This window comes from Topomyia yanbarensis, chromosome 2, assembly GCF_030247195.1.
Source record: "Topomyia yanbarensis strain Yona2022 chromosome 2, ASM3024719v1, whole genome shotgun sequence".
NCBI classification, from domain to species: Eukaryota; Metazoa; Arthropoda; class Insecta; order Diptera; family Culicidae; genus Topomyia; species Topomyia yanbarensis.
Window position 1 is genome coordinate 343,038,283 of NC_080671.1, and position 12,631 is coordinate 343,050,913.

At 44.4% G+C, this 12,631-nt stretch overlaps 1 protein-coding gene across 5 annotated transcripts in view; it reads right to left on the reverse strand.

Moving 5' to 3' along the window:
- Window positions 1–270: 270 nt before the first annotated feature.
- LOC131684110 (uncharacterized protein ZK1073.1) overlaps window positions 271–12,631 on the reverse strand; it is a 185,701-nt gene continuing 173,340 nt past the window's right edge. For all 5 annotated transcript variants that reach the window (XM_058966679.1, XM_058966675.1, XM_058966677.1 and 2 more), the window contains 3 exons: window positions 1,918–2,030; window positions 1,687–1,849; window positions 271–1,610 (listed from right to left, as the gene is read on the reverse strand). In XM_058966679.1, coding sequence (XP_058822662.1) covers window positions 1,371–1,610; window positions 1,687–1,849; window positions 1,918–2,030 — 516 coding nt within the window. In that variant the 3' untranslated portion in view covers window positions 271–1,370. The remainder of the gene's footprint in view (window positions 1,611–1,686; window positions 1,850–1,917; window positions 2,031–12,631) is intronic.

The following is a 12,631-nucleotide window of genomic DNA, read 5'->3' on the forward strand; positions in this document are numbered from 1 at the left end:
TATATGCAAAAGTACATTTTCCCGATATATACTGGGAAATGGCATATGTCGAGCCACTTTAAAGGGCATATGCTTGTTACATACGTGAGTGAAAGAAACCCGATGCCACAAGAAGACATTCTATTTAAAAATTCATTATCCTAACCCTAAAACTTTTCTTTTCATTCCAGATAACTCGACACCACCGGAAGCATCTAGCGAAGAATTCTGAGTGTTGCGCGTTGTATCCAAATTTGGCTGTGATAACTAAGCGTAGTGAGTAAACGACAATTTTCATTCACTACAGTATGGTTTAAATAAGTTTATTATTATTTTTTTTTTGAAATAACTTACGATAATATGTTCGACCAGATGAAATAATAAAACAATATTAATTTATGCCAGACCCCGCTTCCGAGAGTGCCAACGTAGCAACAATTTATAGTTTTAATGTATTTTTTCGGTTTGTTCAACTCATAGTACCTGATGTTATCTCTCTTATCGTGTGCAGAGCTGATTTTAAACTACTAATAATTAGTAAATTTTCTATAACTCTCAATTACAAGCGACGATTTCTGTGCTTTATGATTTTATATCGTGTGAAGCTATGCTTTCTACTAATTCGCTACTATGAAGAAATAGGTCCTCTAAATATGCTTTGGCTTTTCAACAATGTTTTAGTTAAATAATTTTACTTGCTGCTGTTTTGGTAAGCGTGTGTAGTTGCTTACGGTTTTACCGGCTAATTCTAACCTCTCTACGTGGTATATATTAATACGCTTGGATCTTGATCTCTCATCAATAAGAAGTATAAGAAGATGTATATAGGCTCTGAAGTTGAAAAATATCCTTATCAAATAAACTTTCTGCTTGTGTTTGTTTGTTTAGGTATCGTGGGATCAGTTTCGGGTTCCAGATGTTTGTTTTCTAAAAAACTTTGGCGTTGGAAAACGATGTTCGATTTGGAGTGATGGTATTCATGAGGCGCAACCAACTTCCAAACAAATGTAAGTGATGGGATTAAGATTTCAGAAGCAGTTTCTGTTAATTACTACTGAGTTCGCTGAATGTATATTGAACTCCCGTGTTGTTGCGCCTAAAACAGTTATCAAATGTGAGTATATTATTTTTCGTTTGCTTTTAGAATACAGTTGTTTCACTAATATTTTGCTTTATTTCTTGAACTTTAATTGTTGCTTGGTTATAAGATCTGCATTTACGTGTTGTATTTTATTCTCCTTTTAAAAAATACATACATCTATAAAAATTGATATTAGAGCAGTTTGTAGCTGTTTCCTGCACCTTTGTAATATTCATGTTTTTGACTGTTCGTTTTCATTTCGATAAAATTTTAATGATCATATAATATCATCACAATTACAAGCCGATATTTACTTTTTAATCTCCGGCAACTGTTCAGTGATGGTGACGCTAAGCCGTCTAATGTTCGGTTTATCATAGTCTTCCATCGACATTCCGCGGGACAATCGCCGGGCCCCGGGTGTGCCATCACTTGAGCCACCGGAGCTGGTTGAAAAGGCCCTGTTGCGATCAACGCCGGGCATTGCGACCGATGTTAACAGACCTTGGCCCTTACAGAATAGCAAAATCGATTGAGCCACCTTGGCGGGCTGAAATTAAAAAATGAAATAAAACACACTACTGAAGAAACTTCATCTCACTCGACGATTGCATAATGATACTTACGGCATCTGCTAGAACATCGCCCGCCCGCTCCACTTTCAACAGGGTAACTTTTTCCTTGTTTAGGTCCTTGTACAACTTCTCGACAACACCGGCGTACGGACTCATGACGCCAGTAATCAACAAACAATCAAGTTTACAATTTTTCAAGGGTAAGTCCTTGCGACTGAAATAGATTGTAAACAAATTGTAAAGTCATGTTTGTTTTTCGAAAAAAAACCCGACTTAGCTCACCTCATAAATGCTTTAACATATTGCTTCAGATTCTTGTTGTTCAACGAACTGTGTAGCCGACTTTGAAACTCCGCAACGATCTTCTCCTTGTCGGGATTGTCTCCTGTCAATTGCTAGAATGTACGGGATAGTGTGGAAAGTTTAGTTGAATGTATTAAGAAAATTTGTGTGATTTGAAACTGGATACAACACAACGAAAACGATACAAAAACTTTGATCAGGATAGCAGTGTGCACGCGTTTTCCGGCTAGGAGAATATTATTTGTTTTAGTAAAAGCCATTGGTAATAAATGCAAAAAGTTATGTCAACTTTCTAGCAGTGTCTATGAAGATCTTCGTAAAATTCAGAAAATATTGTAGTGCATAAGTAATCAATTTTGCCTGTTTACTATTTATTATTATCATTATTTAAAAGGCGAACACGCAATAATTGCAACACAGCGAATGCGGCAGACTTTTTTGGTTCAGTGTATTTTCACCGATTAGTTGTTTGTGTTGATCGCTCCAGTTATTTTTTTAATATTTGATGTGATTTGTTCAGTTTAATCATCGTTTATCGTATCAGTCGCTTCTAAATTTTGTTTGCGCCCTTGGTATTGTGAAGTTTTAAAGTGTTTCCTGTAAACTTTGTTTTGGTGTCCAGTGAAAATCGAGATTGTTTACATAACCGAACCTGTGCGTAATTACCCACAAAAAATTCACGAGCTCACTTCGCCACCTGCACCCGGGTAGAGGAAAGTATTTCCCACATTACAACTTGGCGCACAGTGAGACGAAAACGAAAAGCCGGATCTAGGGCGGGTAGAAAATCGGCGTTATGACAAGTGCATGCGATCATTGCGCGAAAACCGTCAAATCGGACGACGACTTTATCGAATGCATGGGATTTTGCAAAAATGTGCATATGCAGTGCGGGAAACAACTCAACAAGCCGTTCTTGAAAAAACTTGCCGAAACCCCAAATTTGTTTTGGATGTGCAATGTGTCAAGCTGATGAAGTTTGCTCGCTCTCGCGACACCGTTTCTTCGCTTTCGCGACACCGTTTCCTCGCTTGGATGTGTTATCGCTGCTATCGCTGGGAAAACGGATAACGTCTGTGCTGAACTAAAGGCAGAGTTTTCAAAAAATAACCAGCAAATTTCGCACCTCGCCAGAAAGGTTTCAACAGCCACTCCAGTCCGGCCAAATTCCGGTACCTCTCGACCATCTCAGAAACATCATCGCGAGGATGGCCCTGATCCGAGCAGTATTCTTGTCGGCGGTCGAAAGCTAGTCGATGACAGAACATTCTCACGGTTCCACCTCCCACTCCGTTGCTCTGGTTGTATCTTTCCCGCTTTCATCCCAGCAAGGAGACTGTCGAAAAAATGTCCAAAGAAGGACTAAACAACGAGGAGCTAAAGGTTATTCCGCTTGTTAAAAAAGGCACAGACGTCAGTACCCTGAACTTCATATCCTTCAAAGTTGGAGTTCACCCAAAGTACCGTGAAGCAGCTCTTCATCCTAACACATGGCCGCAAGGCATATTCAGTGAATTTGAGGATAACCCGGAACATTTGGTGCCCACCCACTGATTTTCCTCCGCCCTCAGAAGCCGCATGTCTTCCGCTAATGCAACCCGGCCCATCAACCCTACAAAGGACTCCGCAACGATTGGCAATGCCACTATACCAAGCTACACGGCCATTGTGAAAGAGCGTCGATACTGATCGCATACTGGGACGCAACGTAGTTGGTACCATGGAAGCTCTCGATCACCCCGCTACAGTCGAGCCCTTGCAGCCAGCGTTCAGCAATCGTCCCGGTCCTGTATGTGTGGGTGGAGGAGGGGTCTTCCAAGCCGCCTTTCTCAGCAAGTATTATACAAATTGTAACGATACAACGGTTGAATCGATTCACGCTTCTAGTTCATCGACCGACTCTCGCCGTAAGCTACTACCCTCCCGTTCCTGCTCTCCGCATCGCACCATCGGAGTTCAACGCATACTGGCACGCACCGCAGTTGGCACTATCGAAACCCTCAATCCCCCCGCCACAGTCGAGCAATTGTAGCCGGCGATCATCAGTCGGCCCGGTCCTGTGTGTGGGATGGGTGAAAGGGTCTTCCAACCCGCCACAAATGGCAAGTATACATCTGATCCGAACACTTCAAGCGCTGATGTATTCTTCGCTTCCAGTAATTTGCCCTTTGCTCTAACATCTTGTGACCAGATGTCAACCATTTCTCTCGCCGACGATGATCGTCACATTCTGGGGCGCGACGCAGTTGATTCACTCTCTGTAGAACCAGATCCGTCATCCAATAACATCGAGATTTACTACCAGAATGTTGGTGGCTTAAATTCATCAACGGACAGCTATTTACTCGCGACCACGGGCTGCTGTTATGACGTCATCGCCTTAACCGAGACGTGGCTCGACAACCGTACTCTGTCTCGCCAGGTGTTTGGTTCAATATTTGATGTCTTCCGATGTGATCGCAATGCCCTCAACAGCCACAAGACATCAGGTGGTGTTGTACTCATCGTCGTTCGCCATGGTATAAAAACCCGAGTGATCAACGATGAGCGGTGGGCGAGCTCCGAGCAAGTGTGGATATCAGAGAAACTTGCCGATCGCAATCTCTTCCTGTGTGTCGTGTATTTTCCACCTGACGATTACAGCCTGATCGATGTACATCTTTCCTCCGTTTCTTTCATCACCTCGATCGCTGCCCCGTCTGATGATATTGTCATACTGGGCGACTTCAACTTACCTGGCTTGACGTGGTGCCAGGCAAGTCATGGATTTCTACGATTGGCTATCGAAAAGTCTGCGCTTATAAACAATGCCAGTTGTATATACTACAGTAGCGCAACTCTTCGGCAAATTAATAATATCATCAACGAGAATGGACGTAGATTGGACCTCTGCTTTGTAAGTACCTGGGACTACGCTCCGTATTGCTGCGCCGCTCCGACACCTTTAGTCCAGCATGTGCGCCATCATCCCCCACTACATCTTGTACTCGCTGGTAACCTAGGAGTGAATTTTGAAGACGTCTCAAGCTCTATCGTCTACGACAGCATCGTTAGCACGGTGTTGGATATAAACTGGGACGAAAATCTTAACAATGATGACGTGAACGAAGCAGCGATGACGTTTTATAATATTCTTAACTACCTAATCGACCGTTATGTGCCAAATCGAACAGTCAGCACAAATCAACACCCTCCAGTTTAAATCGTCTAAGCAATCAAAATTTCTCGAGGCATAAGACACTTGCATTACGAAACCACTACTTTCAACTCAACCACGAATACAAACAGCAAATCAGATGTGCCTTTTTTAGATACCAGCGAAACGTCGAACGTCAACTGAAATCCAAGCCCAAGTCGTTTTGGAAATATGTGAACGAGCAGCCAGGGTACCATCTTGTATGTCATTAAATGGAGTTTTAGGCACCGACACTAAGGAAATTTGCCAATTGTTCTCCGACAAATTTTCAAGCGTTTTTTTCCGACGAGAGCCTTTCCCCACCACAAGTCGCTGCCGCTGCAAATCTAACTCCTTCTCTAGGACGAACAATCAACCGAATTTGTGTCGTTAATGCTGCCATTCTTGCAGTAAATTCCAAACTGAAAGCTTCTAGTTCACCGGGCCCCGATGGCATTCCCCCGATTTTTGTCAAAAAGTGCATCAGCGGGCTTCTTGAACCACTTCGGCGTGTCTTCGTGCTATCACTCACTACTGGTACATTCCCTTCCTGCTGGAAAGCAGCGCACATGTTCCCAGTTCATAAAAAGGGAAACAAATCGAACATTGACAATTATCGGGGAATCCCGTGCTTAAGTGCAGTATCAAAACTATTCGAGCTGTTTGTTTTATACCCTCTTTTCTTTCACTGCAAACACTACATTGCAGACCAACACGGTTTTATGCCCAAACGATCGACAACGACAAACCTGCTCTCGTTTACAACAAATGTACTCGATGGATTCGCTGACGGATTGCAAACCGATGCTATTTACATGGATTTATCTGCGGCCTTCGACAAAAACAATCATGATATCGCAATAGCGAAGCTGGACAAACTCGGTATTCATGGACAAGTACTGCGCTGGTTTAGTTCGTACCTCGATGGAAGGCAACTCCAAATCAGCATTAAGGACTGTATCTACACCATACATCAAATTACAAGGACCCCGCCTTTCTTTTGCCGACGACATGAACATTTTTGGACAAATACGGGATAAAACCGATGCCGAGTTTCTTCAGAGTGAATTGGAGAGCTTTAGTGCGTGGTGTGATCTAAACAGAATGGTTTTAAACCCGAGTAAATGCTCAATGGTTACGTTCATGCGGAAACGCCATCCGATTCATTTTAACTACCATCTCTTCGACTCGAGTATTCCAAGACTCTCTCACGTCAAGGATTTCGGAGTAATCACGGATTCGGCACTAACGTTCAAACCACATCCATTGTGGATAAGGCATCAAGGCAGCTTGGGTTCATCGTCCGAAAAGCGAAAAACTTCAAGGGCGTATACTGTTTAAAGCCTCTCTATTGCGCGCTGGTTCGCTCAACACTGGAATATTGTTCTGCTGTTTGGAACCCTTACTACCAGATGGGCGTCGATTGAATCGAGGCCATCCAACGCCGGTTCATACGCTTTGCACTCCGACATCTTCCTTGGCAAAACAGATTTCAGCTGCCGAGTTACGAAAACCGTTGTCAGTTAATACAGCTCGATACTCTAAGCATTCGGAGGGACTGCTCTCGAGCCCTGTTCGTCTCGGACTTACTGTCTGCCAGGGTGGATTGCCCTACAATCCTCGGACGTCTCGATCTTCAAGATCGCGTTCGAGCTCAGCGCAATAACTCTCTTCTGCGAGTCCCGTTCAGGAGAACCAACTCTGGGCGCCAGAGCGCTGTTACCGGACTCCAGCGTGTGTTTAACAGTGTGGCGACGGCTGTTGACTTCAACCTGACAAGAAGTTCGATAAAAACTAAGATAATGCATATTCTAAAATGTAATTAGTTTAAGTAACCACCATTGGGGCCAAGGGGTCTGTTGGTGACGGTACAACAAATAAACAATTAAACTACACTTGAGATTTAAATAGAAATCGAATCTCCCTTTTCAAATTGCGATGCCAATTGTAATCAAAATTTCCAAATGAAGTGCTTTGAGTTGACTTTTTAATTACATCAATGATGCGTATAAGATGCACAGCTCACTTTAAATGGCTGGTCAAAAATTAGGAACCTCGAAAATAATCAAATAGAAATGTTTGTGCACTGTATCAAATGCCCTGCATTGGACCAAAATATTGGTGATTCGAGAGACAGCAGTTATTTCGAGCTGACACGCTTCATAATGGCGGTAAATTTTAATATTTCTCCGTTCCTCTGGTAACATCAAAATAAGTGCTGTCTGAATCTCGCAAAAAATTATCTTGCCTTCGTGGAGGCGTTGCATTCGTACCTTAACAAAATGTACTGAGGGTGAAAACATAACAATGTTTCTTGTATAATCTGCATTACAATGTCCGTATTTACATTCGTTATCGAGCACTCAGTCGAGATAGAAGTCTTTTGTCATCGGTCCGTACACTCTATAGCGACAAATAGTGTTAATCCGCGTTCAAGGTTATTTGCACACTCTACGCCTAGTTGAGGTTTCAGTATTTTTTTCCCTTCTTTTGTGTTTCTGTTTCTGAGTACCGTTAGCCGGTCAGTGAAGTGAAGCAGTGTTCTTCTAGTAAGCCGTCTGGATACCGTTACCTACACAAGCTAAGTATTAGTTTTCGTTTCCCCTTCTTGGTTGTCTTAATAACGTGCACTGGGCAATAGGCCCGTGCAAAATGACTTCCCCTGACGGCGGTTCATCTCAAGGTGAGATGGACGTCGAAATAAAATCGGCTCCCCGGCTCAAGGTATATCCGAGCTCGGCCACCGGGCCATTTGCGATCTTCTTTCGGACCAAAAAAAAAGTGTTTGAATCTGTTGCAGATTTCTCGAGTTCTGACGGATCGGTATTCGGCCGTGACAGAAATATCGAAAATTCGCCCTGATAAGCTTCGGGTGGTGGTTAATAGTTCAACTCAGGCAAACGATATTGCTGGCTACGAGCCCTTTACGAAGGAGTACAGGGTGTATATTCCAGCTAGCAGGGTTGAAGTCAGTGGGGTCGTTTCCGATTCGAGTCTGAATTGCGAGGACCTGCTAAAATATGGGACTGGCTGTTTCAAAGACCCCATGCTTAAGCCAGTGAAGATACTGGAATGCAAACGTTTGCATTCAGCATCAGTCGCAGCTGACGGCAAGAAAATATACGTCAACTCAGACTCTTATCGGGTGACCTTCGCCGGCTCTGCCCTGCCCAATCACCTCCTCTTTGACAAGGTTCGTCTACCTGTTCACCTCTTTATGCCGCGGGTCATGAACTGTACTAATTGCAAACAATTGGGACACACAGCCTCCCATTGTAGCAATAAAGCCCGCTGTGGGAAATGCGGTGGGAATCATGCGGATGATTCCTGTGGTAGAGATGTCGAAAAGTGTCTCTACTGTGGGGGAAACCTACATGATCTCCCTTCATGTCCCGCGTACAAACAGCGCGAGGAAAATCTTAAGCGTTCCCTTCAGGGACGCTCTAAGCGATCTTTTGCAGAAATGCTTAAGATAGCTACGCCACCTGTCTCTACGAACATCTTTACCAACTTGTCTACTGACGAAGGCGACTGTGATGAACCCCAGGAGGGAACATCTTCTGCTGTGCCTAGAAGTAGTAGAAAAAGGAAGAACATTTCTTCTTCCAAGCTTCGTCGTAAAGGCCAGAAGGTGTCTCTTCATGGTCCCCCTAAAATAACTACTCAAGGAAGTACTGGTGCAAAACCGAAGCAAGTCGCTCCCGGTCTCAGTAACCTGAGCTCAGAAAAGGAGTTCCCAGCACTTCCAGGAACATCAAAAACCCCAAGTGTTCCCATATCTCAGCCAGAGAAAGAAAACAGTGCTGGCTTAATAAATTTCTCTGACATTGTGGACCGTATTCTTGCAGCGTTAAACATTTCTGACCCCCTTAAAAGTATCTTGATAAGCTTTCTCCCCGCAGTAAAAACATTTTTGATGCAGTTTACTGCGAAATGGCCCCTTCTTTCAGCGATTGTATCCTTCGATGGCTAATTCATCGAACGAGGTCAAGGATTTAATCACTGTTCTACAGTGGAATTGCAGAAGCATTATCCCGAAACTCGATTCGTTTAAAATCTTACTAAATAATTTGAAATGCGATGCATTTGCCCTATGCGAGACATGGCTCACTTCAGTAATAACCCTACACTTCCACGATTTTAATATTATTCGCTTGGATCGAGAAGACTCTTACGGAGGAGTACTTTTGGGGATCAAAAAGTGCTATTCTTTCAATCGGATCGACCTCCCCTCGACACCAGGCATTGAAGTTGTCGCTTGCCAAACCAGAATAAAAGGCAAAGACCTTTGCATTGCTTCCACCTACATCCCCCCTAGAGCCTTAGTTAGCCACCGACGGCTTTGCGATATTGCGGAACTCCTCCCCGCACCGAGGCTAGTTTTAGGTGACTTCAACTCCCACGGCACGGCATGGGGTTGCCTTCATGACGATAATCGATCTACCCTACTCCATGAGCTTTGCGACAACTTCAATATGACTATTTTGAATACGGGTGAAATGACACGGATTCCAGCCCCTCCAGCGCGACCGAGCGCCTTAGATCTGTCCCTCAGCTCGACATCGCTGCGGTTAGATTGCATGTGGAAGGTAGTCTCTGATCCCCACGGCAGCGACCATCTGCCAATCGTAATTAATATTGCTAACGGTTCAGGGCCACCGAATACAATCAATGTTTCGTATAACCTCACACGAAATATTGATTGGAAGAGCTACGCGTCCGCGATATCCGACAAAATCGAGTGCACTCAAGAGCAGAGGAAGAGGAGGAAGAGTACGGGTTCCTGGCTGGCTTGATTCTCGATACCGCGATTCAAGCTCAGACTAAACGCGTACCAGACGCGAACTCACGCGGGCGTCCTGCCAATCCATGGTGGGACAAAGAGTGCTCAGACGTGTACGCGGAGAAGGCCGCTGCGTATAAGACCTTCCGGGACGACGGGCTGCCAGCTAGCTACCGACAGTACGCGATGGTGGAAACGCGCATGAAGAGTTTGATAAAAGCCAAAAAACGTAGCTACTGGCGCCGGTTCGTCGACGGACTAACGAGAGAAACATCGATGAGCACTCTTTGGAGTACGGCCCGGCGCTTACGAAACCGAAACAGTACCAATGAGAGTGTGGAATATTCAAACCGTTGGATATTCGATTTTGCCAAGAAGGTTTGTCCGGATTCCGCCCCGGCACAGAAGATCTACCGCGCCGCGTCCCCTCACAATAACGCGAACGAAACACCGTTTTCGATGGTGGAGTTCTCACTTGCTCTCTTATCATGTAACAATAAAGCCCCAGGGCCAGACAGAATCAAATTTAACTTGTTAAAGAATCTGCCAGACTCTGCCAAGAGACGCTTGTTGAATTTATTTAATAAGTTTCTTGAGGGTAATATTGTCCCTCATGACTGGAGGCAAGTGAAGGTCATCGCCATTCAAAAACCAGGAAAACCAGCCTCCGACCACAACTCGTATCGACCGATTGCGATGCTGTCCTGTATCCGAAAGTTGTTCGAGAAAATGATCTTGTTTCGCCTCGATAATTGGGTTGAAGCAAATGGCTTACTGTCAGATACACAATTTGGTTTCCGCAAAGGCAAAGGGACGAACGATTGTCTTGCGTTGCTTTCAACAGAAATTCAAATGGCTTATGCTAGCAAAGAGCAGATGGCATCAGTTTTCCTAGATATAAAGAAGGCTTTTGATTCAGTTTCTATCAAAATTCTTTCTGAGAAGCTGCACCAGCATGGTCTTTCACCGACTCTAAACAACTTTTTGCTAAACTTGCTGTCTGAAAAACATATGCATTTTTCGCATGGTGATTTATCGACATCACGAATTAGCTACATGGGTCTTCCCCAGGGCTCATGTCTAAGCCCCCTTCTCTATAACTTTTACGTGAATGACATTGACGAATGTCTTGTCAATTCCTGCACGCTAAGGCAACTTGCAGATGACGGTGTGGTCTCTATTACAGGTCCCAAAGCCGTCGATCTGCAAGGACCATTGCAAGATACCTTGGACAATTTGTCTGCTTGGGCCCTCCAGCTAGGTATCGAGTTCTCCACGGAGAAAACTGAGCTAGTCGTATTTTCAAGGAAGCGTGAACCAGCGCAACTACAGCTTCAATTAATGGGTCAAACTATTTGCTCAGGTTTCAACTTTCAAATATCTTGGGGTCTGGTTCGACTCTAAAGGAACCTGGGGATGTCACATTAGGTATCTGAATCAGAAGTGCCAGCAAAGGATCAACTTTCTCCGTACAATAATCGGAACATGGTGGGGTGCCCACCCAGGAGACCTGATCAGGCTGTACCAAACAACAATATTGTCGGTGATGGAGTACGGGAGTTTCTGTTTCCGCTCCGCTGCGAACAAACATTTCATCAAACTAGAGCGAATCCAATATTGTTGTTTGCGTATTGCTTTGGGTTGCATGCACTCGACACATACGATGAGTTTAGAAGTGCTGGCGGGCGTCCTTCCGCTGAAAAATCGATTTTGGGAACTCTCATATCGATTGCTCATCCGATGCGATATCTTGAACCCGTTAGTAATTGCAAATTTCGAAAGGCTTGTCGAGCTCAATTCTCAAACCCGATTTATGTCCTTGTACTTCGATTACATGGCACAGAATATCAATCCTTCTTCATACTATCCCAACCGTGTCAATCTCTTTCATGCTTCTGATTCAACTGTATTCTTCGACACATCCATGAAAGACGAGATTCGTGGAATCCCGGATCACATACGTCCGCAAGTGATCCCAAGCATCTTTCATAGTAAATTTCGAGAAGTCGACTGCAACAAGATGTTTTACACCGACGGGTCGAGCCTCGACGGCTCCACTCGCTTCGGTATATTCAATCAAAACCTCACCGCCTCATTCAATCTCAATGATCCTGCTTCAGTTTACGTCGCAGAACTTGCTGCCAATCAGTATACCCTTGGGATCATTGATACTTTGCCCACCGATCATTACTTTATTGTCTCGGATAGCCTCAGCTCAATCGAGGCTCTCCGTTCAATGAAACCTAGAAAGCACATTCCATATTTTCTGGGGAAAATCTGGGACCGCCTGCGTGCTTTGTCTGTAAGATCGTACAAGATTACCTTAGTTTGGGTTCCCTCGCATTGCTCCATTCCAGGTAATGAAGAAGCGGACTCTTTAGCTAAGGCGGGCGCTTTACGAGGTGACATATATGAAAGACCAATTAGCTTCAGCGAATTTTTCAGTATCACTCATCAGAGAACCCTCGAAAGTTGGCAAACTTCATGGAGCAATGGTGAACTGGGAAGGTGGCTACATTCGATAATCCCTAAGGTATCGACGAAACCTTGGTTCAGAGGGATGGATGTGGGTCGGGATTTCATTCGCGTGATGTCTCGGCTCATGTTCAATCACTACACGCTGGACGCACATCTCCGGCGTATTGGGCTCGTGGATAGCGGTATCTGCGCTTGTGGCAACGGTTATCACGAAATCGAACATGTTGTCTGGGCATGCGCCGAGTACTGTTCTGCCA